Source organism: Bubalus kerabau, chromosome 1, assembly GCF_029407905.1.
Source record: "Bubalus kerabau isolate K-KA32 ecotype Philippines breed swamp buffalo chromosome 1, PCC_UOA_SB_1v2, whole genome shotgun sequence".
NCBI lineage: Eukaryota > Metazoa > Chordata > Mammalia > Artiodactyla > Bovidae > Bubalus > Bubalus kerabau.
This window is the reverse complement of record NC_073624.1, coordinates 9219362-9246776: the sequence shown is the minus strand read 5'-3', so window position 1 is coordinate 9246776 and position 27415 is coordinate 9219362. Positions and strand designations below refer to the sequence as shown.

The 27415-nt window shown below is 55.6% G+C and overlaps 1 protein-coding gene across 2 annotated transcripts; it reads left to right on the top strand.

The window, feature by feature from the left end:
* The first annotated feature begins 106 nt into the window (after nt 1-106).
* Nucleotides 107-27202, top strand: SYNGR1 (synaptogyrin 1). 2 transcript variants are annotated; one of them, XM_055566842.1, is made up of 4 exons: nt 107-287; nt 21174-21411; nt 22798-22943; nt 26948-27202. In XM_055566842.1, exons 1-4 carry the CDS (start codon nt 189-191, stop codon nt 27167-27169), a joined length of 705 nt encoding a protein of 234 aa, XP_055422817.1. In that variant the 5' UTR covers nt 107-188; the 3' UTR covers nt 27170-27202. The 2 variants fall into 2 exon arrangements, with proteins under 2 accessions (XP_055422817.1, XP_055422816.1); XM_055566841.1 differs by lacking the exon at nt 26948-27202 and adding an exon at nt 24171-24476 and having other exon boundaries at nt 121-287.
* Nucleotides 27203-27415: the final 213 nt, after the last annotated feature.

Below are 27415 nucleotides of genomic sequence, written 5' to 3'. Positions count from 1 at the left end.
CGCCCCCGCGATCTAGGGCGCGCAAGGCCCACCCCCGCGCCCGCCCAGCTCCCTCCGCGCACAGCGCCCCCTCGCGGGAACCCTCGACCAAGCCGGTGGCGCGAGCCGGGGAGGGGGCGGGGGCGCCGCGCACGCGCACGGGCCGGCGGCGCGCGCCGAACGGGGGGCACCGCGCGGGTGCAGCCACGATGGAAGGGGGTGCGTACGGAGCTGGCAAAGCCGGGGGCGCCTTCGACCCCTACACCCTGGTCCGGCAGCCTCACACCATTCTGCGCGTCGTGTCCTGGGTAAGGATGGCCGGGTGGCCCGGCTGGACTCGGGGTAGGGGGCCGGGGTGGGGGGCGCGGGCAAGGGCCGAGCTCCCGGACGGACGCCAACTCCCCCCGGGGCCCAGGGGGACCCGGGCGCGGCCGCTGGTGGGGAGCCGTCCGGCCGGGATCCTGGCGCCCGTTCCTCCTTCCTTCCCGAGCCCCCGGACGGGGGTGCCCAGCGCTCGCTGAGGCTCTCCTGCGCCCCCACCCCTGGCTTCCCGGTGACCCTACTACTTGCTCTGCCCCACGTCGCGGTGACCTCCAGGCCGCGACCAGGCACCTCACGGCTCGGGCTGCGTGCGGCCGCTTGGGCGCACTGGCGACCGTGGGACCAAACACTGGTTTCAGGTGGCTATTTTTTTGAGGGGGGGGGGTGTGTGTCTGAATCACCAGGTGGCCTTGTTTTTGAGGGGGGGGTGAATCAGGGCGTGGATCGTCTCGCGGGGGTGCACGCGCGCTTGCCAGGGACGTTCAAGGAGGAGAGGGCAGGAAACCGGGTTTTTGTGGCTTAACCTGGACAGTGTGGAGCGACGCGGCGGAAGCCGGATTCCTGGCTTCCACCGGGAACTGCCTTTCCGCAGCGTGACCTTGGGCTGGAAGCCACCCGAGAAATGTTCACGGGAAACGAGTAGTTAAATTCCGAGGTGGGCAGCGTCACCTCCTCTGGCTTGCCTCAGTTTCCCTATTTGTGGCGAGATGGGAGGAGCCTCCTTGAGACCTCCTTGGGCTGGGGTATTTCCTGAATACACCTGGATGCCCCAGCAGCGAGGGGTGGGAGCCGGAGAAAGGACCCCTGCCCACAGAGAAGGGCAGAGAGGCCCGATCTGGACCTCCAGCCTGGTAAGGGCAGAATACCCCAGGTGCAGAGAGCTGAGTGGGGGGTCTCTGTTCAAAGCTGGGGTCGGGGAGAGGATGGGACAGAACCAGCACACGGCGAAGGGTTCACATGGCCTGGGAGGCACCCCCACGGAAAGGAGGCCTGCCCCTCTCTGGAGAGGGGTATCTGGGGCTCCCTCGGGTTGCCCAGGCCCACTCACTAGAGGGTCTCGCCTCTGCAGGCCTGGGGCCCCTGCCTGTGGGCCTAGGTTAGAAGTGCCTGGATTGGGGACACTGGGCAGGGGCCCTACCAGCCACCCCAGGGGGTACACCTAAAGCCAGCTGTGGCCAAGGCATGCTCAAGCTCCCTCACTTCCTGGATTTTCAGGGCCATGTTAGCGTGGGATGGGTGGGACCGCTTGGGTGTTTATCTCTGGCCTCCCAGAGGAAAAGGGAGCTATTTACCTTTGCTTTGTCTAAAAACATTCAAACCTGCCTCTGGTGCCACAGGAAGCGTCGTGGCCACATTTACACTCCAGGCTTCTCAGGTGCTCCCCAGATGGGGAGCTCTCCCGGGGCAGGGAAGCCCGGTGATGGCACATGGCTCGGCACCCCAGGGGTACATCTTGGAGGGTTTGTGGTGCCGAGTTCATTCATCCGTGTCATCTCCAGCTCTGCAGAGACCCTGGCAAATCCAGTGCAGCTCTGGGGGACACCTCCCTGACCAGGTGGGCCGGCTCTGTGCTCTGCTTCCCTCACCTGGCCTCTGGGCTGCTGGCCTGGGAGGGTGAAGTCACGGGCTTTGTGAGGGGGTGTGGGCGTTTTGTCTGCCTGGGTCACTTCTGCTGGTGATGGCTTCATTTAGCGAAGCTTTATTGAGTCGGCTAGGCCCGGAGGGAAGGTGGCATGACTCAGACACAGCCCTTTAGTGCCAAGGAGCCTCCGGTCCTGCCGAGGAGTGAGCCAGGCACCCCCAGGCAGAGAGGCTGGGAGCGCTCGGGGAGAAATCAGAGAAGCTTCTTGGAGAAGGTGGTGTCAAATTGGGCCTGGAAGGATGAGGAGGGTTGACAGGCGTGCACTTCCAACCACAGGGAGGACCTTCCAAGCAGAAGAGAGAAAAAGTCACTAAGCACCTACTGTGTGCAGGACTGTACTCACGATTGCTCACCTATTTCCCCTGGAAACGCACTTGAGGCATCCGAGGTTCAGAGAGGCCCAGGGTTACTGAGCATCGCAGTGGCAAATGGAGAGGATTTGAACCCAAATCTTCCTGTTTCCAAAGCACAGTGCTTCCCCTGGATCAGGAGCATTTGGAATCCTGGGATCTCAGATTGGGGAAGGATAGGGGTCATCTGGTTCCATCCCCCCATCCAATACCCAAAAGGCCCCCACAGCCTCCCAGCCCTGCTTACTACCTTTGCGTGAGCAGAGGCATCTGATACAGGCTGATTGACACTTTAAAAAATGTACATAGGTTTTTTCCTGATCATTAGAAGTAATACCTGCCAAGTCACTTGTGATGATTGTACCATGACATATGTGTACTTAGCACCACTGATGTGTACACTTAAAAATGGTTAAGGTGGTAAATTTTATGTTATGTGTGTGTGTGCTCAGTCGTGTCCGACTTTGTGACCCCATGGATTGCAGCCCAGCATGGCTTCTCTGTCTGTAGGGTTTTCCAGGCAAGGTTATTGGAGTTGCCATTTTCTATTCCAATACTGTATATATCTTACCACAAAAAAAGGAAGAAAAGCCCATGTGATCCCACCTCATAAGAAGGGCCTCTGTCTCCTTACAGTCTTTCTTAAAAACACGTGGTGTCATGTCGTGGACACATGTGCCGACCTGTCCTTTGCCCTTGTGTTCCTTCTGTTCCCCACAGAGTCTGGCAGGTCTTAAGCTTCACCTTTGAGCTAATGGAGTCTGAGCATCCATCACCGATTTGCCCTGGTTTGCCAGAACTTTCCTGCCTTCTACACAGGAAGTCCCATATCCTGGGAGCAGCCCTGTCCCAGACAGACAAGACGGCCGGTCACTCTGTCCAGGATTCCTGTGTTCCCCAGACCCTTCTCGCAGTCCTGGAGGGGCCCTAGCATTGAGAGCACATGGGCTCTTGATTTTGTAAAAATCTGTAAAAGAAAGATCTTTGTTATTTCTGTTATTTATTTGAAAGTGGGCCCCCAAAGCACGTAAGCTTCAGGGAGTCACCAAACCTGGACCTACCCTAGAACCCAAGCCCCCAGGCCCACAGGACCCCCTGATCTCATGACTGAGGCTTTCTCAGCTCCTCTCCACCCCTGTTCGCCTTGCACTCCCCTAGCTCGCCCCCTCCCCCAACATGTGAGGGTTATTACTCACCATGGGGATTGAGAAATTGACCCTGAGGGTTAAGGTAGGGAGGGAGCTGATGAGTCCTCTGGCAGGTTCCAACTTGGATCCTTCCTGACCTGGGCAAGGTGAAGTTCAGGTAGAGCAGGTAGAGCTCAGAGCTGCCTCCTCTGTGCTGGCTGGGGGAACAGGAGGTCTGGCGCCAGCCATGGCCACCCCCTGTGCCTCTGTCTCCCCGTCAGAGGTGCCCAATCCGGCTCTGATCCCGCAGCCTGTCAGTGACCCCTTTCTTTGTCCAGAGCCAGGTGAGAACAAAGGAATTTTAGCAGGGAGCTAGCTGATTTCATATGAAGGCCCTCCTTCTATTTGAAATGTACATCTTTACTTTTAGAGCACTGAAATGACCCATGGGGAAAAAAATATTGGCGCTGATAAATGAGAGGTTTTCTTTTTCTTTCCAGATTAATTCTCTGTTTTGGCACAAATTAAACAATAAACTGTTTGAGGTATTGGTGTTTTCAGAGTTGATCTCTTAAGGGCTTTGGCTTATAACACTCAGGATGCTGTAAGTAGAGTGGGACGTCTTTCCTGCCGTGACAGAAGTAAGGGGCAGGCTGGAGGTGACTTGTCTGCTGGCTGGAGACAGAGACTGGGCCTGGGACTGTCAGAGCCGCAGTTTCAACCCAGCCCACTTGGGTCCACATTCAGTGTACACCCGTGGCTTCCCTGAGTTGCGGTGGCGTCAAGGAGTGGCTTGAGGGAGCAGTTTTACACCCTCATTTTTATCAGATTCCCTCAGTCATGCAAGCAAACACTGAGTCTGAAAGCTGAGTTGGCAGGATATCCCTGGAGGTCCAGTGGTTAAGACTCGGTGCTTCCACTACAGGGAGTGCAGATTCGATTCCTGGTTGGGGAACAGAGATCCTACATGCCATGGACATGGCCAAAAAAAAAGCTGAGTTTGCTTTGCAAAGGCAGCGCCTTCAAAATGAGACCCCCTTGTCTCTCTTCCCAACCATTTGCCCTCCCTGTCCTGCCTAGAAATTCTGGAGCCTGCAGTGGCAGTGGGTAAAACGGGTCCAGGGTGGTGACAGAGCCTGTGGCCAGCTCTGGCGTTCATTCATTCCACAGACACCAAATCCCTGCTGGGTGCCTGCCTGTATGTCCCACCAGCAATCCTCTCGTCCAGTGAGAACAAAATTGAATCGACAGGAGCCATCCAGAAGGCTTGGAATGTGTCAAGGAGGAGGTACCTCTGCCTTGGGGCATGATTCCTGAGCTGATCTTGATAAAGAAGGCGGGGGAAGTTTATATTCCAGGTGGGAGGAACAGCAGGTCTGAGTGGGCTTCAGAAATGCTGAGCTCATGGGGACGCTGGGTGTGTGAGTGAGAGTGAGAAGTTGGTCCAGAGGCATGGGGGCAGGCAGGTGGGCAGCCCAGGGCAAGCCTTGGATGCCAGTTTCACAAGCTGAGCCTCAGCTGAGAGCCATGGAGAGCCTCAGAGAGGGAGTTCAAGCCGAGAAAAGAGGCATGTTTTGGAAGCTTCCCTGCAGTGGGAGGTGTGACTTTGGGTCAGGGTGGAGGTGTGACTTAGGGAGGGTTCTGGGGGAAGGCGGCCCAGCAGGAAATGTGTGGAATGGTCCAACCTGTCCTCTTCCAGCACCAGGCAAGGCCCTGCCACTTACTCAGGGAGCTGGGTCCGGGGCTCCTTTGGCATTTATCGCTGAAGGTCTTGAAATCTTCCTCACCTGTGGCTGACCTGTGACTGGCTGGTCCCATCACTCTCAGGCCTAGGAGGGGGTCAGGAGAGGGCTGGTAGGTTTCTGCGTGTGTCTTGGGCATCTCGCGTCCTGGGACCGTGCAGGAGCTTGAGGAGTCTTGGGTTTGGCTTCGACCACAGAGCCGCCAGAAGGGGACCTTGGAAAGTCCCAGCCTCATCAGTAGCATGGGATTGGGGTACTCGGGCTCCAGGGGGTAACCTGACTCGGTTTGTGAAAATGGACGTATAAAGGGCCTGCTACCCAATCTGCTCCTCTGGGCACGTGACATCCCTGTCCAGTGGGTTTCGTCCCTCCCCCCCCACTTTAAGTGAGATTGCAGCCTGCACCTGACTTTCAGGACGTGGCCCCTGCTTCCTGCTTTGGGGAGTCCCCAGCCACATGGGGAGTCCCACACGGCCACTTGTGCAGAGCTGTTAGGCGGGCCTGAGCCTGGGGAGAAAGAACGAAGCCTGGGGGAGGGAGAGCGGAGAGAAGGAAAAGCCAGGAGGAGCGGGTGGGGAAGGGAGAGGGCAGATGGTAGAACTGGCACGGGAGCCGCGTTGGCACCTCCACCGGAAGAACCAGCTGTCTGGTAGGAGGGGAGGCCAGGCTGGGCGTCAGGAGTGTCTGGGGCCCAAGTCCTGAGGCCACATTCTGCGCCCACTCCAACTGTCGACGGGTGGTGTGTCTTGAGTAACAGGCCAAGATGGGGCCTCAGTTTCCCCATCTGTTAGATGGGAACAGGAGACTCAGGTTGGGCTGGTGAGTTCCCAGCCTTTCCACCCTCAAAGAACCCACCTCTTGCTCCTAGTACATTGCAGGTGGGAACTTTGAGACCAGTAAGTGTTTGAAGAAGTGATGTCAATCTCCCCCTGCCCCCCACAATGCTTTGTGGGGGTCTGCAGAGCGGGCCTGGCCCTAGGGCCAGAACCGTGTGAGTTGGACAGTGTCAGCTGGAGCTGGCAGGGTGGCCCACGCCCTCCCTGTGTTTCTGGGGAAGCCCTCCCACCCAGGAGGAAATCGTGCTCACGCCCCCTCTGCTGGGGAAGATGCATGGGGGAGGGGCACCGCAGGGAAGGGGTGGCCTTTTGGCTGGGACAGTCCCAGGCTGTCAGGCCCAGGCTGTTTAGAAAGCAAGCATCCAGGAGCCCCAACCTTCCCGGGCTCCTCAAACAGCCCAGGGTCCAGGGGCCAAGAGGACATGGTGTGATCTCTGGCCCTTTTCTGAACACCCCCGACCCCTTCCTTAAAATTGCAGGGTAACCTGGTCCCGCCCCGGCCCTGCTTCCCCCAGCACGGGCCGCCTTCTCGGTGGGGGCTACTCTTTGCTTCATGCCCTCCCTCCACCGAGCCTGGAGATGGGGCAGAGTCCTCCTGGCTCCTGAGGCTGCTTGCAGACCTTTCTCCCCCAGCTTGGAATCTCAGGCCAGCTCCAGACCAGTCACTGCCCTCACTGTGGCCCAGACCGCCCCCGCCCCCCCCTCCCCGTCACTTCCCCTGTCCCTCGAAAATGCAGAGACTCTGTGCCACGCCTGCCCACCCGCCCCAGCACCGTCCTGCCTGCCTTCTTGGTCTCTGCAGCTCCCCGCTTCTGTGACCCTTCTCTCCGGCTGGCCTCCTTCCTCTCCGCCTCAGCCACTCTCACAGGGCATACCCTGGTTCAGGCTGTCGTTCCTGGCGAGAACTCAGGTGTCTGCCCCTCCTCATCCCTCCCGTCTTTCCAGCTCTCTCCCTCATGTCCTGGACCCGGGGCCCTCGCCGCATCCTCCCTGTGCCCCTCTCCAGCTTGGGCTCCCGGGTGGTCTCACCCACCTGCTCTGGGCTCTAGCCTTCCTGTGTCGCTGCTGCGCTCACCTGGCAAAGTCCTGCTGGCATCCACCCTCGGCCTCTGCACACCCGCCCTCCCCCAGGCTCTCTCCTGTTCCGGAGGCCAGGCCAGCCTTGCAGGGTTCACCAGATCCACACTGTCACCTGCTCAAGGACTCGAGTTCCCTCTCTTCCTCCTTCCCTCCTTCCCTCCTTCCCTCCACTCTCGCCTTCATCCTCCACTCTGGCTCTCTCCTGTCAGCTTACAAACGTGTGTTCTTTCCACCCCCTTGCCCAGTTCTCTGGTTTGAAGGTTTGGCTGTGGTCATTGTCCCCGGTGTTCCTCTCTGGTTTTCTCTCACACGTGTGCCCCGTTCAGGCCCTTGCCCTCACCCTTCCACCTTGTCAAGATCATCTCTGCCCTTCACGTGGCCAGATCCCACGGCCAGTCGTCATTAATGGCTCTCTCGGCTGCATCTGGCCCAGTGAGGGGTTTGTACGTCCTGGTGGTTCCAGCAGCCGCAGGACTCTTGCCTCCTCTTTAATGTGCCCGGTCTGTGCGAGGCTCACAGTCTAGCAGAGGGAAATGCAGCAGAGAAACCACTTAAGATCCGGAGGTGAGCGCAGGACCTAGAGTGAGGGGATGAGGGGACACTCACTCAGGCCCGGGACGGGCTGGAGCGATGGGGCCAGCCAGGCGGAGGGGGGATGTTCTAGGCAGAAGGAATGGCAGGGGTAGAGGTCGAGGCCGAGAGGTACCACGTGGTGATGTAAGTTCTGGGGGGCAGGGACCGTGTCTATCAGGTCACAGTCACGTCCCCAGTGCTAGACGGCGCCTGGCATCCCGTCGGGGCTCACATGTGGGTGAATGAAGCTGGGAACTTCCCTGCCCCACCCTCCTTCTACCCACGTTCTCCATTCAAGTCTCCAGTCTTCAGGGCGAGTGGGTCTCAGTTTCCCCATGTCTAAGGGGGGTCCCTGCCCTGCTGAGGTTATGCAGCCACAGGAGGGGGAAGACGGGACGCCGTCGGATCAGCAGACTGAGTCTCAGTGCCTTGGGGACAGGGCCCCTGCCCAGCAAGCCCACTCCCACCCCCACCGCAGAGAGCACACGCGGGAACAGCTTGCAGGAAGATTACGGCCTAATCCGCCGCAGGTTGCTTCCAAGGCAGCAGAGGGGGCGGCCAGGCCAGGGAGGAGAGAAGGGGGCCTGCCCGCCCCACCTCAGCCCCGCGGCTCCGCACAAGGCTCTTGAGGAAGCCGAGTGCCCGCCCGGTGCCCGTCACGCGCCGCTGTGCTGGCTTAGGCCCTTCCCCTCACATGACTCCAGGGGAGGCAGGGCCCATTTCCAGGAAGGGAGCCCTCGCAGCCTGACTCGTCCCTCAGATGCTTGGCTGCCCCTTTCTTCATCCATCCTTCCCCTGGAGGCCCAGGAGGCAGAGATTTCACAGGGACGCTGGCAGGAAGGTGGTTCAGCTCTCACTGAGGGAGAGGACTTGGCAGCCTGTTGTTAGGGAGTGAGCTCCCTGTGGTCAGAAGTGTGTAAGCCAAGGTGCCAAGGAGAGAATACTCTTTCAACTCTCGTGCTGCCTGCAGCTCTGCCCGTCGTTCAGGCTTGCTGTTCACTCCTGACCCTCCCTCTAGGTTTGAGTCAGAGACATACACCCAACAACGGAACCGATACATAAGAAAAAGAAAGTACATAGTGATGTTATCAAGAAAATAAATGGGGGTATTGGCAAATACTGGGAGTCAGGTCTGGAGGGCTTTTCTTTGGAAGTGGCTTGTAGTGAGATTTGGATATTGAGAAGGAGCCAGCAGGAGCCAGCTTGGAAGACCCAGGGGACTCTAGGCATCCCAGACAAAGGAAACAGCTGTGCAAAGGACCTGAGGCAGGAATGAGCTTAGTGGGGAGCAAGTGGAGAATGGCAGGAAAGGAGGCTGAGCGGAAGGCAGGAACCCTGGGGGTTGTGGTGGGGACGGGGCTCTCACCGTGGAGGTGTGGGATGCAGCAGGGGGTGACGTAATCTGACTTAGGTCTAAAGAGATCTTTGCAGCTGCGGTGAAGTGGATGGGGCAGGGGGCAGGAGTGGTACACAGGGCCTGGGAAGCTGTTGTCATCGCCTGGCGACAGGGGACGGTGGCCTGGACAAGCGTGTGGGACGTAGAGGAAACAGAGTTGTTTGGGGAAGGCTGAAAAACTAGGCCCACGAGCCAGGTTGGATGGGGTTTGAGGACACGCCTACTCTGGAGTCTGAGCAGCTGAGAGGGGGTCAGTGTGCAGACGGATAAGGGTCTGGAGGTCGCTGGAGACTGGGAGAGACCCGAGATGAGACCAGAGGCCCAAGCAGGGGGACCTTGGGAATCCATCTTAGGGACTGGACTTTTTGCTCAGCCCAGGAGGGACTGAAGGCTTCCCTGGTTGTTCTGTTGGTAAAGAATCTGCCTGCAATGCAGGAGACCCCAGTTCGATTGCTGGGTCCTGAAGATCCCCTGGAGGAGGGCATGGCAATCCACTCCAGTGTTCTGGCCTGGAGAATCCCCGTGAACAGAGGAGCCTGGTGGACTACAGTCCATAGGGTCACACAGAGTCGGACACGACTTAGTGACTAAGCACAGCACAGGAGGGACTGATGAGAGTTGGGGGGTGGTGAGTGCCCCCTGGCGGCTGTCTGGAGCCAGCTTGGAGGAGGCTGGAGAGGTGGCAGTCCTGGGTCAGATAGCAACATTGTGGCCTGGGAGTGGAACATTGCGGCCTGGGAGTGGACAGCAGCCCAGACCGCGAAGTGGAGAGCCAGCGAGCAGATCAGCTGGCTGCCTTGCAGTGTGAGGCTGGGACCAGGGACTCCTCCCAGCCGCCCAGTTTGGGAGCAGACGTCCTTGTACAGGGTGAGGCAGAAGATGCCATCTGGAAATAGCAAAGCTGGTGGGCAGTATAGGCTCCCAACCTCATCTCTTCATAGTTTATGGGGGAAGACTCAGCAGGTGCCTAAAGGTGTTTAAAGCCAGCCCTCTGGGAAGTTCCTGGCAAACAGCAGTGACCTCTGCCCCCACCTCCCCCTGCCACCCCCACCCCCACCCCACGCCACCAGCTGGGCCAACTCTCCCTGAAGCCCAAATTAGCCTGATGCCCGGCAGTGGTCCAGGCCCAGGCTGCCAGCTTGTGTGCAGACGTGGAGGAAAGTGGGCCAGGACCCTCCTGCACTGTGGGTGGAGGCAGGCGCGGGACACAGCTGTCACTCCTGGGGCTCACCTGCTCCTCGAGTTTGGGGTCTGGAGTTCACTTCCTCATGGGGAGGCAGCTGAAGGTTAAGGGTTGGCTCACATCCTGGAATGGGGCTGGCAGGCACACTGACCTGCTCCGGGTGGGCTGGCCATGGGCAGGCCAAAGTCCAGATAAGCTTCAACTTCCCTCTCTGTGAAATGGGCTAAGTAAACCTGCTTTGGGGGTGGTGGGGGGGTGTTTTCTTGCTGCTGTTTATTGAAGTGTAGTTGATTTATAATGTTGTGTTAGTTTCTGGTGTACGGCGGAGTGATTCGGTTTTACATATATGTTTATGGATTTTTTCAGATTCTTTTCCATTACAGGTTATTACAAGATATTGAATATAGTTCCCTGTGCTATCCTGTAGGACTTGATCTATTTAGTATACCATGGTGTGCGTCTCCTAATGTGCAGGGGGGTGTTTTTAGTTTTTTTTTTTTTCCTTAGAGGTTTTGATGGGGATCAAACAAGATGATTTTTGTCAAGCATTCCCAGTGGATGCAGGGCCCCTGTGGAGGCTGTGGGTTGTTGGCTCAGGGTCTCGGCGGGGGACAGACCCATAGATGACTCCCAAGCAGGAGTATGTGCAGGGTCAGGGTCAGGGAGGGTGACTAGGAAAGAGGGTGTCCCAGAGGGCGGCTGCAAGTTGCCCCCTCCCAGCAGGCTCTTGAAGGGTGTGAAGGATTTTGTTCCTCTTTGATGTTAAGGTGGGGAAGGGCGTTCTGGGAGGTGGGAACTGCTGGGGTAAAATGGTCAAACAGCCTGTGGCTTTGCCCACACTGGCCCTCTGGGATGGCTGAATTGTGGGGTGGGAGAGGAAGAGATGTGAGGCCAGGCAGGGTCTGGCAGTTCTGGAGTCTCTGTCTCTGTGTGTCTGAATCCAGGAGCCTGAGATGCTGAGGTCCCTGCCGATTTATTTTTCTGAGTTTGGCATAGCTCTGCTCTAAATGCCATCTGGAATCTGGGTTTTCTTTTTTTTTAGACACAGGATTGGATTATAAAAATGGTGAAAAAAAACAGTGTCTTGGCCCGGTTTACTTTGGTGCTTTTTTTTAAAAAACATTTTCTTTAGTGCAAGGGAAGGATGTTGTTTTTCCTGTGCGTGCCAGTAACCAGGGCCCCCCAAGGCCCCCACCCTCATATTCTCTTGTTTCCCAGCTGCTGGTTCTGCCTCCGCAGACCTGTCTCCAGTCCCTGCAGCAGATCTGCTCTTTGGGGTAAGCGTCTCCCTCCCATGCCTTTGCGGCTGTGGCCGGCATCAAATTTCATTTGGGTTTCATTTCCGGTTCTCTGGTGGCTGCTCTGTGTACACCTCGCAGTCCCCGTAGATCCGGCCTCAGCAGGTTACCCCAGAGGCCGCCCGACACAGGGCACCAGCCTTGGATTCAGAGAGACCCGGGTTTGAGTCTGCATCCACCCCAACCAGCCGTGTGACCTGGGCAGGTCCCCTGGACGCGGGTAGAATGAGAATAAGGACAGGGACCTCGCGGAGTCAAGAGCATGTGCTTCAGCCCCATCGTGGGCCTGGAGGAATCCCGGTTCCTCCTCTGTCTGACTGTGGAACAGAAACCTGAGGCTGGGGCCTGCTTTCAGCGGGGGCTGCCTCCCACCCTCCCCGATCCTGGCCCTGCACATACTCCTGCTTGGGATTCATCTATGGGCTTGGCCCCCACTGAGATCCTGAGCAGCCCACTGAGTCAGGCGGGGAGACTGCCGCTAAACAGAGGAGTTCACCTGGGCTCAGAATGTCTGTGGGGAGCGTGGGCAGACTGCAGGGGCCTGCTTGTGTGTTCTTAGCAGTACTTCTTCCCTTCCTGGAGCCTCAGTTTCTTGACCAGCAGACTCTCAGCCTGGGCCGGGGAGGCTCCCTATCCTGGCCCAGCCCTGCAGCTGGGGGACCTGGCATGACCCTCCACGCCCCGCTCCCCTCCCAGCAGCGGGCCTCTGTCTGCAGGTTCTGGTGATGTTCCCTCCACAGGATGGTCCCCTCCCGCCCCTTCACCCCATCCCTTGACCCACACCAGCCCGCCCCCTCATCCCTCACCTGGGTGCTCCGTGGTCCCGCTGGTCCCCCTGCTTTTACCTTTGACCCACAGTCTTCTCCACCTCACCGGGGTGATGTTTTTTAAAACCTAAGTCAGATCAAGTCACTCACCTTCTGCTGAACTCCGCCTTCCCTTTGAAGCCCTGGGTGACCTCACCTTGCTCATTCCCTTCAGCCATACTCTGTGAGCCTCTTCAACCACCAGACTCATCCCTGCCCCAGGGCCTTTGCACCTGGGGCTACTTCTCCATGGAACGTCTCTCCCAGATATCTCCATGGCCCTACATCCCTGCAAACAGGCATCTGCTCAGAGCTCACTGGGTGACCCCCGTTCACCCAGTCTGTCTCCTCCTGTCCCTCCTGATGCTCCTTTAGGCTCCTTCTTGACTCAGCTCAGAAATCCCTGCTCAGGGCTCCCTCCCTGATCCCTGCCACTTCCCTCCCATGGGTCATGGCCTGCATTATCTACTCCACTCGTTTAGGGTCAGTCTGGCACCTTTTGGATGCTCCAGGTCAAGGTCACTCCAGGTCACAGGCTGATCCTTGCATGCAGGACCTCACTCATTGCTCACAGAACGTCAGTGGTTTAGGTACTGTTATCGCCCCCACTGTGCAGACTTGGAAACCGAGATTCGAGAGGTTAAGTGACTGGCCTGGGGTCACCTGCTAGACACGGGGCCAGGCAGATTCAGCATCCAGGCTAATGTGACCCAGGCTCTTGCCCCCTTGCTCCTGTCCCTCCAGAGCTGGTCAGCTCCTGACAGCTGTGTCTCCACGGAGGTGGTCACCCCTGGACGCTCCCTCTCAGCCCAACGTAAGGCACCAAGAAGCCTGTGGCCTGTGATGGATGCCTTCCCGAGGCTGTGTCTGTGGAGAGGAGGGCGGGGAGCTCAGAAGGACAGGTGGCTGGGAGCTGGCCCGAGGGCCCCTCCTTCCGCTCTGCCTGTGGCTCCTCCAGGCCCCTCGGAGGCTGTTTTGATCTTGCTACGTCCCCTCCTGGGGACACGTCCTCGCCAGCACTTTCCTCTGGCTTCCCTGAGGATGCCCTGCTCTTCTCCCCCAAGAGGGCTTGTCTTAATGGTTCCTCCTCTGCGGTCGCCAAAGCCCAGACTTCCGCCCACCTGCTCCCCTCGCCCCACAACTTCCTCGAAGCCTACTTTGGGGGGGGGCCCACCCTTGTTCCAGCCCCCAGGGAGCATGTCTGACATGAAGTGTCCAGGGCCTCTGGAGAAGGCAGTTAACCCTTACAAAGTTCCAGCTGCTGTGCTCCAGGTGCTTGCTGATGTCATTCTCCCATCAGCCCTGGACTGATTTTTACAGAGGACCAAGCTGAGGCTCCGGAGAAGGCAATGGCACCCCACTCCAGTACTCTTGCCTGGAAAATCCCATGGACGGAGGAGCCTAGAAGGCTGAATCCATGGGATCGCTGAGGGTCGGACACGACTGAGCGACTTCACTTTCACTTTTCACTTTCATGCATTGGAGAAGGAAATGGCACCCCACTCCAGTGTTCTTGCCTGGAGAATCCCAGGGACGGGGGAGCCTGGTGGGCTGCCGTCTATGGGGTCGCACAGAGTCGGACACGACTGAAGCGACTTAGCAGCAGCAGCAGCAGCAGCAAGCTGAGGCTCAGAGAGGTTAAGTCATTTGCTGGAGGCCACACAGCATGTGGAGCAGGCTTGGGATTTAAATCCATCCGGTCTGTGTGACTCCTCGTGTCTGAAGTCTCTCTCTAATCAAGAGGCTTTTAAGACCCCGGTTCAATTCCTGGGTTGGGAAGATCCACTGGAGAGGGGATAGGCTACCCACTCCAGGATTCTCAGGCTTCCCCTGTGGTTCAGCTGGTAAGGAATCCGCCTGCAATGCAGGAGACCTGGGTTCGATCCTTGGGTTGGGAAGATCCCCTGGAGAAGAAAGCAGCTACCCACTCCTGGAGAATTCCATGGACTGTATAGTCCGTGGGGCTGCAAAGAGCCAGACGCGACTGAGCGACTTTTACTGTCTTTCCGTTTTGCTGGATCGGTGGTGTCTAGTGACCGAATCTGAAGACAGGGCCTCAGATTCCCGACCTGGCGGTTTTCTGGTAGGAGTCTTAGACTGATCTCGGTCACAGTCCAAGGGGCTGTGTGAATGGTGGACCCTGGAGCTGTGCAATGTGTGGCCCAGGCAGCCGGCTGTCAGAGCCCGCCTTCATCTTGCGTGGGTGTCTGCCTTGCTCTTCTGGGCTGTGTCAGTAGCCCAGGAGTCCGTCTGACAACTGCTTTGAAGTCAGGACTTCCTGCTTCTCCCCTCCTGTGACCCTGAACACCAGACCCGCCACTCTGGCCCCACAGCCTGCTTTCCTGCTGATCCCCTGGGTCTCTGGAAAGAAAGAGTCGCCCCTCCTTTAGGGGTCTACCTTCTGAGGCCGAGCCAGCTCGGTCAGGTGGAGGAGAGCCTAGGGCTGAGATTGGGGAACTGGGCTCCGATTCGGCCTGTACTCCCGACAGCACTGTCACCTTCTCTGTCGGAGCCTCGGTTTTCCTGCTCTGTCAGTTGGGGGCAGTAGGGATCGCCCTCACTGTTCCATGGGGTGATTGTGAAGACCGGAGCCTGTGACTGGGCAGAGCTGTGAGCCTGGGGGCCTCCACAGGCCTGGGGTTGTGGTGACGTGTACGTTCCCAAGTCAGGATTGGCAGACGTGTGGCTCACGGGCCGCCACCGCCCACTTCGGTGCCCGTGGCTGAACCAGGACACAGCCTATCAATCCTTTCTTTTTTTCTTGAATTGCAGAAAAAAATTCACATTACCCACGATAAGCCATTTCAAAGTATACAGTTCAGTGACATTTAGTGCATTCACAGCGTTGTACAACTGCCGCCTGTCTGGTTTCGAAACTTTTTCATGACCCCCATAAATACCCCCCATACCCATTGAGGAGTCACGCCCCATTCTCCACTTCCCCAGCCGCTGGTGATCGCTGGTCTCTTTGCTATGTTTTGCCTATTATGGGTATAACACATAAAAGAAATCATAGTGCTGACCTTTCATGTCTGGCTTCTTTCACTTCTTTCTTCATCAGTTTCAAGGTTCCTCTATTTGTGTCAGAACTCTGCCCCTTTCAGTGGCCGAATAATATTCCAATGTATGGATGTGCCACAGCTTACTTCTCCACTCATCTGGTAGTGGATATTTGGGTCAGAATCCTTAACACACAGTGTCATGAACCAGTGATCTCCAAACTTTAGATCATGCACTCCTTTAGGAAAAAAATTTTGAGTCAGTCCTCCCATGAAGTGTGAATCTGAAACCCATGCACTTACGGTCAATTAGCCTATGACAAAGGAGGCAGAATATACAGTGGAGAAAAAGCAGTCTCTTCAATAAGTGATGCTGGGGAAACTGGACAGCTACATATAAATGAATGAAATCAGAGCATTCTTTCACACCATATTCAAAAACAGACTCACAATAGATTAGAGACCTAAATGTGAGACCAGAAAACATAAAACCCATAGAGGAAAATATAAGCAGAACACTCTGACATAAATCCTAGCAATATTTTGGGGGGATTTATCTCCTAAAGCAAAGGAAATAAAAGCAAGAATAAACAAATGAGACCTAGTTAAACTTGAAAGCTTTTGTCCACCAAAGTGAAAGTCGCTTAGTCGTGTCTGACTCTTTGCGACCCCATGGACTAAACAGTCCATAGAATTATAAACAAAACAAAAAGACAGCCCTACTGAATGGGAGAAGATATTTGCAATTGATAAGGCTGATAAGGGGTTAATACCCAGACTAGGTGAACAGCTCATACAACTCAACACACACACACACACACAATCCTGTAAAAAAAAAAATGCTGATTAAAAAATGGGCAGAAGATCTGAATAGACATTTCCCCAAAGAGGACATGCAGATGGCCAACAGGCACATAAAAAGATGCTTAGCATCACTAATCACCAGGGAAATGCAAATCAAAACCACAATGAGGTATCACCTCACATCACTCACAACAGTTATCATCAAAAAGAACACGATGAGGATGTGAAGAAAAGGGAATCCTCATACACCTTTGATGGGAATGTAAATTGGTGCAGCTACTGTGGAAAACAGTATGGAGGGGGTCTCAAAAAACTAAAAATAGAACTACCGTATGACCCAGCAGTCCCACTCCTGGGCCTATATCTGAGAAGACCAAAAACACTGATTTGAAAAGATACATGCACCCCAGTGTTCATAGCAGCATCATTTACAGTTGCCAAGAAATGGAGGCAACCTCGGTGTCCATCAACAGATGAATGGATAGGAACTTCCCTGGTGGTCCAGTGGCTAATTCTATACTGCCAATGCAGGGGGCCAGAGTTCAATCCCTGGTCATGGAACTGGATCCCACATGCTGCACTAAGAGTTTGCGTGCCACAATGAAGATCCCACGTGCCACAACTAAGACTCCCACACAGCCAAATAAATAAATATACTTTTAAAAAAAAAACAGATGGATAAAGAATGGATAAAGAAGAGTGGTATATATATGCAATAGAATACTCGGTTCAGTTCAGTTGCTCAGTTGTGTCCGACTCTTTGCGACCCCATGGACTACAGCACACCAGGCTTCCCTGTCCATCACCAACTCCTGGAGCCTGCTCAGACTCATGTCCATCAAGTTGGTGATGCCATCTAACCATCTCATCCCCTGTCATCCCCTTCTCAGGCTGCCTTCAGTCTTTCCCAGTATCAGAGTCTTTTTCAAGGAGTCAGTTCTTTGCATCAGGTGGCTAAAGTATTGGAGATCAGCATCAGTCCTTCCAATGAATACTCAGGACTGATTTCCTTTCTGATGGGCTGGTTGGATCTCCTTGGTGTCCAAGGGACTCTCAAGAGTCTTCTCCAACACCACAGTTCAAAAGCATCAATTCTTCGGCACTCAGCTTTCTTTATAGTCCAACTCTCAAATCTGTACATGACTACTGGAAAAACCATAGTTTTGACTAGACATTTGTTGGCAAAGGTCTCTGCTTTTTAATATGCTGTCTAGGTTAGTCATAGGTTTTCTTCCAAGGAGCAAGCGTCTTTTAATTTCATGGCTGTGGTCACCATCTTCAGTGATTTTGGAGCCCAAAAAAATAAAGTCTGTCACTTTTTCTGTTGTTTCCCCATCTATTTGCCATGAAGTGATGGGACCAGATGCCATGATCTTAGTTTTCTGAATGTTGAGTTTTAACCCAACTTTTTCACTCTCCTCTTTCACTTTCATAAAGAGGCACTTTAGTTCTTCCTTTTCTGCCGTAAGGGTGGTGTCATCTGTGTATCTGAGGTTATTGATATTTCTCCTGGCAATCTTGATTCCAGTGTGCTTCATCCAGCCTGGCATTTTGCATGACATACTCTGCATATAAGTTAAATAAGCAGGGTGACAATATACAGCCTTGACGTACCCCTTCCCCAATTTGGAACCAGTCTGTTGTTCCATGTCCAGTTCTTACTGTTGCTTCTTGACCTGCATACAGATTTCTTAGGAGGCCGGTCAGGTGGTCTGGTATTCCCATCTCTTTCAGAATTTTCCACAGTTTATTGTTACCCACACAGTCAAAGGCTTTGGTGTAGTCAATAAAGCAGAAGTAGGTATTTTTCTGGAATTCTCTTGCTTTTTTGATGATCCAGCGGACGTTGGCAATTTGATCTCTGGTTCCTCTGCCTTTTCTAAATCTGTCTTGGAATGGAATACTACTCAGTCATAAAAAGGAAGGAAAATTTGCCATTTGCAGCAACATGAATGGCCTTGGAGGGTATTATGCTAAGTGAAATAAGTCAGACAGAGACGAATACTGTATATCAGTTATATATGGAGTCTAAAAAGTGCAACAAACTAGTAAATACAACAGAAAAGAAGCAGATGTACAGATACAGAGAATAATTGTGGTTACCAGCAGAGAGGGGCAATACAGGGGTTAGGGATACTACTACTACTACTAAGTCGCTTCAGTCGTGTCCGACTCTGTGCGACCCCATGGACTGCAGCCCACCAGGCTTCTCCGTCCATGGGATTCTCCAGGCAAGAACACTGGAGTGGGTTGCCATTTCTTTCTCCAATGCATGAAAGTGGAAAGTGAAAGTGAAGTCGCTCAGTCGTGTCCAACTCTTAGCGACCCCATGGACTGCAGCCTACCAGGCTCCTCCATCCATGGGATTTTCTGGGCAACAGTACTGGAGTGGGGTGCCATTGCCTTCTCCGGGGGTTAGGGATTAAGAGGTACAAACTGTTATGTATAAAATAAGCTACAAGGATTTATCGTACATCATGGAGACTATAGCTAATATTTTATAATAACTATAAATGGAGTATAGCCTTTAAAAACTGAATCACAAGTATATATTATATACTTATAACTTATATAATATACAATTATACTTCAATAAAAAATGTAGATTTGTTTTATATATATATATTACTACTGCACTGATGTATCTAGTCCGTTATAAAATCCATGTGTAGACATCTTAAAGACACAATTAAAAAAATGATGCTTCTCATATTTTTTCTCACACCTGCCATGGAGTCTCTACCCATCCAAGGTGTTAGCTAAGGACAAAACTGTATCTGGTTCACACTTAAATTATTGTTCCTCATTGTGGAAAAATTGGAAAGCAAAGTGAAGTGGGAAATGGGCAATTAAAATCCTCTGCATTAAAATGGATAACCAACAAAGACATACTTTATAGCACAGGGAAGTCTGTCATGCGGCAGCCTGGATGGGAGGGGAGTTTGGGGGAGAATGGATGCATGTGTGTGTATGGCTGAGTCCCTGTGCTGTCCACCGAAACCATCACAGCTTTGTTAATCAGCTATGTGCTTAGTTGCTCAGTCGTGCCTGACTCTGCGACCCCATGGACTGTAGCCCACCGGGCTCCTCTGTCCATGGAATTCTCCAGGCAAGAATACTGGAATGGGTTGCCGTTTCCTTCTCTAGAGGATCTTCTCAACCCAGGGATCTAACCTATATCTCCTGTGTCTCCTGCATTGCAGGCAGATTCTTTTACCCAGTGAGCCTTTGGGGAAGCTTAATCAGCTATACTTCAGTATGAAATAAAAAGTTAAAAAAAAAAGTCCTATGCAGCTGCACCTCAGGTTCACTGCAGGCCACATCTGAGGCTCTGTCTTCCTGTCTGTTTGTCCATTGACTGTGGGTGGGCCTCTTCATCGTCAGAGTTTCAGGGGAGGTGAGAGGCAGGAGGAAGAAGCATGGACTTCAGGATCAGGTCGCTGGGTTTGAAGCCAGCTCCGCCACCTCCCAGCTGTGTGACTCTGGGCACGTAAACTAACACCCTCACCTTCCCTGTCTCGTCTGCAAAACGCCAACGATACTGATGTGTGCGTTAGCTGCTGCTGCGTCACAGCACACCCCCAAATGCAATGACTTAAAACAGGCAATGTTCGGGGACTTCCCTACTGGTCTAGGGGTTAAGACTCCGCCTTCCAATGCAGAGGACGCTGGTTCAATCCCTGGTTAGGAAACTGAGATCCCACACACAGTGCAGCAATGAAGCCCACACAGCAACACTAGAGAGAAGCCTGCACATGGTAACCAAGATCCTGCATGCTGCAACTAAGACTTGACGCAGCCAAGTAGATAAAGCACACGTGAAAAACAACAAAAGCGCTGTATTCTCACAGATTCCGTGGCCAGGAACCTGCTTAGTGAGGTGCTACCGCCTCGCACATCGCGGTGTTGGCCAGGGCTGCGGTCTCATCTGAAGGCTGAGGGTAGGTCTGCCCTCAGGCTCACTTACATGGCTCTGGCAGGCCTCATTCCTTGTGGGCCGCGTTCCCTGTTGGCCGTTGCCTGGAGACTTCCCTCAGTTCCACATCCGTGTGTTTCTTCATAAGGCAGCTCAAATCCTGGCAGCCGCTTCCCTCAGAGCGAGCAAGGAGGGGCCGGAGAGCATGAGCTCGACCGAGGCCGGGGCTTTGTAATCTCCTCACACAAGTGACATCCCATCACTTCTTGCCACAGTCTGTTTTGTTCAGAAGCAACTTGCTAGGCTCAGCCCTCAGTCAAGGGGAAGGGGATAGCACAAGGATGTAGATACCAGGAGGTAGGGTCAGGAGTGGCCACCCCTGCTGGCAGCCACCTCAGCTGAAATAGACCCGTCTTGGAAGTTGTTGGGGGCATTAAAGGAGGTAACACCTGTTACACTTGGGGTCCTGCAGGTTGCCCTATAATTGACAGGGTTGTAACTGGTGTATTTGTTCATAACTGGTGTATTTGTTCATTTGTCATTCTTTCTGCTTGTCAGCGCCTGGGCATCAGGGAAGGGTGGGACCAAGGACAGGGCCTGAGACCCCAGAACAGCCTGTCATTCCACAGAACCCATGATGGGGCTGGCTCATGCCAGAATCAGCCAGGGGCTTGCGGGCTTGGCAGTTCACCACCTGGAGGGCTGAGACCGCTTCTTCTGGGAGGCTGGGTCAGTCCTAGAGGAACCTTGGTGTCAGGGCCCAGGAAGGCCTCTTAGCACCTGGCTGGAAGGGGAGTGGGGCCACATCTGTGGTTGGCGATAGGGGGGTGGTCCTCAGTGCCTCCAGCTGGAGAAGGAAGTGATTGACCCCACCTGTGCTGTGTGACCCCAGGCAAGTTTCCCTCCCTCTCTGGGCCTCCCCCTCTGACCTGCCTGCCTCACCTCGGCCCTGTGACTGTTTGGGGTAAAGAGGGCTCACAGAGGGGCAGGCAGCCGGTGAGGGGGTTGGTAGCCCTCCCCTCCTGCCCCCCCACCCCCCACCCTGGGCTGGTCCTAGGAGGGGCCTGCCCACCTCCTACCCGGGTCTCACGGCCACCCCCACCCCTCCCCTGTCACCGCAGGTGTTCTCCATCGTGGTGTTCGGCTCCATTGTGAACGAGGGCTACCTCAACAGCCCCTCAGAAAGCGAGGAGTTCTGCATCTACAACCGCAACCCCAATGCCTGCGGCTACGGCGTGACCGTGGGCGTGCTCGCCTTCCTCACCTGCCTGCTCTACCTGGCCCTGGACGTGTACTTCCCCCAGATAAGCAGCGTCAAGGACCGGAAGAAGGCCGTCCTGTCCGACATCGGCGTCTCGGGTGAGCCCCACCCTAGTGGGTACTGTGCCCCCCTCCCCCTGCCAGCAGCACAGAGTCTGCAGGGGGCTCTCCTGACCATGATCCTGCTCAGCCTCACACACACCTGAGAGGTGGCTGCCACCCTTCTGCCCGTTTTCCAGATGGGGAAACCAAGTTGCAGGCTGTTGCAAAGGGACAGACTTGGGGTCACAAGGCTGGCAGCAGGGTCGTGTAGGGTCAGGGCGGGGCCCGAGACCCCAAGACAGCCCACAGCTCACAGCAGAGTAGGAACACAATGTCTGGAGGGGGTTCCTCTGCTTTCATTGGCCTCCTCTGGCTCCCCTCCCTGGTGGAGCCCCGTGAGAACTAAGCTGGGCGATAGCTAAAGGCCCTGCACACAGTAGGTGCCTTGGGAGGGTCAAGACTGGGGGCTGGGGAGCTGCCCTTGCCCTTCAGAAGTGGCTTTGGCAGAGGTGCCCTGGCCTCTGTCCCACTGAGTCTGAGAGACTGATTGGAGGAGGCTTGGGCTTGGTGTCCCTGGCCTGGGGCTCTCAAGTCTCTGTCTGGGGCCCCTCCAGCCGCGTCCAGGACTCTCAGGATGTGCCTAGTCTGCAGGCAGTGAGGCCTGGGGCCCCTTCGACTTGAAGGTACAGATATGCCGTGAGTAGTTCTCAAACTGTACTCCACGGAGCCCCAGGGCTCCCCAGCAGTGCCTCTGGGAGGGGCTGGGCTCTAGGTGCCAGCCCTTGGGCATGCACGCTCTTCATCCAGAGCAGCTCTGGGGCTCTCTAGGTAGACTGTAGGCATACGGAGAAGAACTTGTCCCCACAAGGCTCCCACCCTAAAAACTCCCAGACCTGGGCTCTCAAAGGAACCCTCAGGCACCTCAAGGCTCCCTGGGACTGCAAACAGACGTGTCCCCTCGTCCTCCCCTGTCCAGTTCTCTGGGAGGCTGCAGCCAGGTGGTGGGGGGGGTCAGGTGACCGCCCCTCACAGAAGAGGTGCGGGCCTCAGGCTGGACCACGGGTCAGTCAGGGATTGAGCCGGGAAGCCTGTGCTGGCTGAGCTTAGAGCAGCGCGGCCGAGGCTCACTGACTTTTCTCTGTCTCTCCCCGTCCCTCCCTCTCTCACTGCCCGCCCCTCCCTGACTCTGCTCCCGGCCTGGCCGCCTCCTTCCCCGGGGTCTCTCTCCTGCTCCGGGTCTGGCCGGCCTCTCTGTTCTCCCCTGTGCTTCCCCGCGCTCCCCGCACTCTGACCCCCCCCCCCCACCTCCTCTCCCTCTGTGGGTGGGGAGTGTGGGAGACTCGCCCTTGAACCTCCCTGGTTCCTCGGTTTTTTTCCTCTGTCTCCTCCTCCCCATCCGCCCTCTCCGCCCACGTGGGCTGCCTGGCCCCGCACCCACCCCAGCCTTCTGGGCCTTCCTCTGGTTCGTGGGCTTCTGCTTCCTGGCCAACCAGTGGCAGGTCTCTGAGCCCAAGGACAACCCGCTGAACGAGGGGACGGACGCGGCCCGGGCCGCCATCGCCTTCTCCTTCTTCTCCATCTTCACGTGGGTGAGTACACCGTCCAGCCAGGCCACACCCGCCCGCCCCAGCCGAGCCCCCGGGCGGGTGGCCTTTGAGCACAGCCAGGGTCTCTGTTCTGCTTCCCGCCTCAATGCACACGGCGGGGCTGCTCCCTGAGGAGGTAGACCGCTGCCCTTTGCCAGCCAGGACGGTCAGGGGCGATAGCAGACCCTGGCTCCGGTGCAGGGCACCCTTCCTGTGGGAACAGCTTCCCCTCCTAACCACTCCGGTCATTGAGTGGTAGTTATTTACTGTTCCCTTTTACAGACGAGAAGGCTGAGGCCTAGATGGAAAGATAAGGCTTTGAGGTTCAAGGCTGAGAAGGAGCAGAGGCTGAGAGTCTCTGGGTTGAATCTTGGGGCTTCTCCTGATTTTCTGGGCCTCTGCCTTCCTGTCTGTAAAATGGGGAGATTGGGTTTGCAGTGGGCTGTGTCACAAATACAGGTGCCCATCTGGCAGGCAGAATGAGAGAAGGCGTGAGTGGAGCCGGCGGCAGGTGTACAGCATCCTGAAAGGCCCCCTCTACCCGGCCCCTGTTCTGAGCAGGACTGGGGACCCACAGAGGCCAGGGCTTCTGGTTTTCCCAGGGAGGCCAGGAATCTGAACTTCTATGTGGATTCTGATCTTTTTGTGTTAAAAATACATATATATTTGACCTCCACATATGTATGTAGGTCAAAAAAAGCATGTCTCTGGGCGCCCCTGGCCAGAAGTCGCCCCCTTTGTGGATTTTGGATCTGGTGGTCTCGCGCGCCAGTCGGCCTGGCAGCGTGACTGACCCCTCCTTCCCACTGGTTCCCTGTCCTCCCAACATATTTTTTCTTCTCCCGTCTCCCTCCTGCAAATATCTAGGGTTATATGGGCTCCCTTCCCCCTTCCCAAGGGTTCTCCCTTCCCCTCCCACAACCCCCTCCCGTGCAGGCCTTCGAGCTGTCCTCGGCCTTCTGCAAGAAGCCCCCCGCCCGCCCCGGGGCTGTATATAGGCACCGGCGCCGGCCACTGCTGTGAGACTGCTGCAGCCATCCCTAACCCTTTTCCCCTGGGCGGGGCTTGCAGAGGAGGAGTGAGTGATTGGTCACCGGGACTTCCAGGGGCGGAGTCTGAATGGCTGACGGACAGGTGCCGACCGGGCCCCCTGAAGCCAGCCTCCCAGATGGCGCCTCTGCCTACCCCCTCTTCTTCCCTGCCGGCCTCACCCCTGCTCTCTCCTGGCAGAGCCTGACCGCAGCCTTGGCCGTGCGGAGATTCAAGGACCTTACCTTCCAGGAGGAATACAACACGCTGTTTCCCGCCTCGGCACAGCCGTAGGCCTGCACAGCGTCCAGAAGCAGGAAGCCCTAAGTATATGCCCAGTGGCAAGGTTGAAGGGCAGCCCACTGCCTGGACCAGCCAAGATGCCAGGGCGTGCAGGGTAGCGGAAGGCTGGCTAGAGGGGCCAGTTAAGGCTCACCACTTCCTCATCACCTCCTTTGTTGATTCTTCATGTGTCTGTTCATTCAGTAAACATTTATTGAGCAACTATTCTGTGCCTAGTGATGAATCAGAGGTGGTTCCTGGCCCCAGGAGCCCACAGGCTGGGGATGGGAAGATAGACAAACCGAAATCTCTCTCAAACTCACTGCCACAGGCTGGAGGTGGCTCCATAAGGGCTGAGAGCCCCTCCCACAGCTGCAATATGAAGGCCAATTTTATAGCCCCCGTGGAGGCTGGCTGCCAAGAGGGGCCTGGCCCAGCACAGCAGAGGACTCCTGGTCTGACTCTGCTCTCGTGTGCTGTGGGACCCTGGGCAGAACCATGCACCACTCCGTGCCTCAGTCTACCTCCCTGGACTGAGGAGTGATAATGAGCCAACCTTTCAGGGCTGTTGTGCAGATGAAACGAAGGTTGGCACAGGGCTTGGCACAGAGATGCTCAATAAATGTCACTTCTTTTGTTCATTCATTCATTCTCTCCAAGGAGTCAGGGACACCTTCATAACTTCTCCTTTGGGAGTGATTCCTGTGTGGTGAATCCCTGATCTTCCAAAGGACCTTGGCCTCCAGTCCTGCACAGGTTCCCTCCTTGGGGCCCTCAGCTGCCCTGGAACACAGACCGGCCCCCGGGGCAAAGCCCTGCGCAGTGGAGATGCCGCAGAGAGTGCGCCTGCTCTGAAGAAGCAGAGCCAGGTGGACCGCTAGGTCCCTGGGCTCTGAACGGAACTCCCAGCCTCACCTCTGCACCCAGGCCCAGCAGGGGCCCACACCCCCTCCATGGTTCCTGTCTGTGGCTCTTTGAACTGGATGGCTCAGAGAGTCCTTAACTCAGATGAGGTGAAGGAGTGACTGCAGAGACAGCACTAGCTGCCTGTAGCCAGAGTCCCGCCCTGGAAGGGTCTGCGAAGGTCATCAGCTCCAGGCCTCTGCCTCCATGCAGGACAGCAGTAGAGCCAGGGAGCTTGGGAGGACCATGTCTGCAGAAGTTCCTCTCAGGGACTCATTCATCCATTCCCTTTGTGCTCTTGTGGACTCGCTGATGGCTCAAGGGTGCTGAAGACGTGGTCTCTACCCTGGGTAGGGGAGGGGCTTTCCACCTCTCTTCCCCAGGCTCCTGCATCTGAGCACCCTGTAGCCAGGACCTCATACCAGCATCATGGAAAATACAAAAGGGCCACTCCTGATTCCTCAGCCCACCTCCTTAAGGCCTGGTCTGCCTTTTCCAGGCCCCTGGCACTTTGCCACTGCCTCTCATCTGTTGGCCCTCTCAGGTTCCTGGTTGACTTAGGGCCTTGTCAACTGGCTGATCAAAAGGAAGGAGATGGGGAGGGCCCTGGCCTAGGAAGGGGCAGGACCCCTATGTTCAGATCTGGGTTCTGGCACTGACTCTGCCATGAGGCCCCCTTTTCTAGGCCTCAGTCTTCCTGGCCCCCAAACAGAATTATGTAGAACATAAGCATTTTCCCATCACAGGCAGATGACCTGGGTTGGGAAGACCTCTGGAGAAGGCTTTCAGTGTAAACCTGTAAACACTGTCTTTTAATGACAGGTTTAATTTATTCCCTAGCTTGGTATGATCAGTTTCATTGTCCTTAATAATAATGTAATTGCTTTTACTTAAAAAGGGCTTCCCACCTATGTGTATAAGCTGTAGATAAGTCTTTCCCAACTGAGTTCTATGTAAAAAGGGTTTCAGTGGTCAGATAAGTGGTTGCTTACTTGGGGATCCCAGCATACATGAAATAATCAAAGCTCTGATGACTCCTGTGGTCCTCTGTTTAATTCAGTTTCCCAAACTTATTTGATTAAGCATTTCAGTTAGAATTAGGTTCAGCAGCAAATGACAGAAATCACAAATGACAGTGGTCTGAAAAAGTCTAAGTCTGGGAGGACAGTCCAGGGCTGGCATAAGTGACTCCAGAAGTCTTTAGAGACTGAGGCCTCTTCCATCCCTACAGTTTGCCTCATGGACCTCATGGTCCATTATGGCAGCTACAGTGCCAACTCTCACGTCTGCATTCCAGGCATCAAGTCAAAGGGTGAGACAGGGAATTTGGGGCCGATGCATTGGCTAGAGCTTAGTGATATGGCTATGCCTAGCTGCAAGAGGGACAGAATAACTTTTAGGAGAGGCCAACATTTCTCTGTCCCACCAAGAAATTTTTTTCTTCATTCCATCTAACATCCTAAGAACACAGTTGGAGAAGGATATTATGGGGCTTAGGCCATTTTAACACTCCAGAGTGGAGACTCTAGAATTTTTTTTTACCCTCGGTAACCTTTGGCATTAGGGGTCATCAGGCAGGTGATCGCCGAAGTTCTTATTGGCTGGACAGTGTGGTTCTGGGCTGGCTTCTGAGGACAGCTTTCCTCCGTCCCCCCTCAAGCGTGTTTTGAGGATATTTAACCCTCTACTGTCCGTGTCCTGTGGACTAACCTCTACTAACCCAGTGCTCTTGTCTGTCTCTCCCCTAACCACCCCTCCCACCTGTCCTTGTCCCTGCCAACCCCCGTCCCCAGGCAGGCCAGGCTGTGCTGGCCTTCCAGAGGTACCAGATTGGCGCCGACTCGGCCCTCTTCTCCCAGGACTACATGGACCCCAGCCAGGACTCCAGCATGCCTTACGCCCCCTACGTGGAGCCCAGCACCGGGCCAGAGCCCACCAGCATGGGCGGCACCTACCAGCAGCCGGCCAGCGCCTTCGAGCCCGAGCCCCAGGGCTACCAGTCGCAGGGCTACTGAGCCACAGGGACCACCTGCCCCCCGCCTGCCCCTGAGCCACCCCAGCTGCCCCCTGCCCCCTCCCTCCATACCCAGCCCCCCTGCTCCCTCCCCGGCTGCCCTGCCCGGCACCTCCAGGTGGTCCCACTGAGGTCCAGGGCCACTCGGGTGGGCGGGGGCAGTGAGGTGTTGGGGGTGTCCATGTGTGTGCAGGTGTGCAGCGCCCTGGGAGGTTGCGTTCATTCCTTATGTCTGCAAGCCTTCATT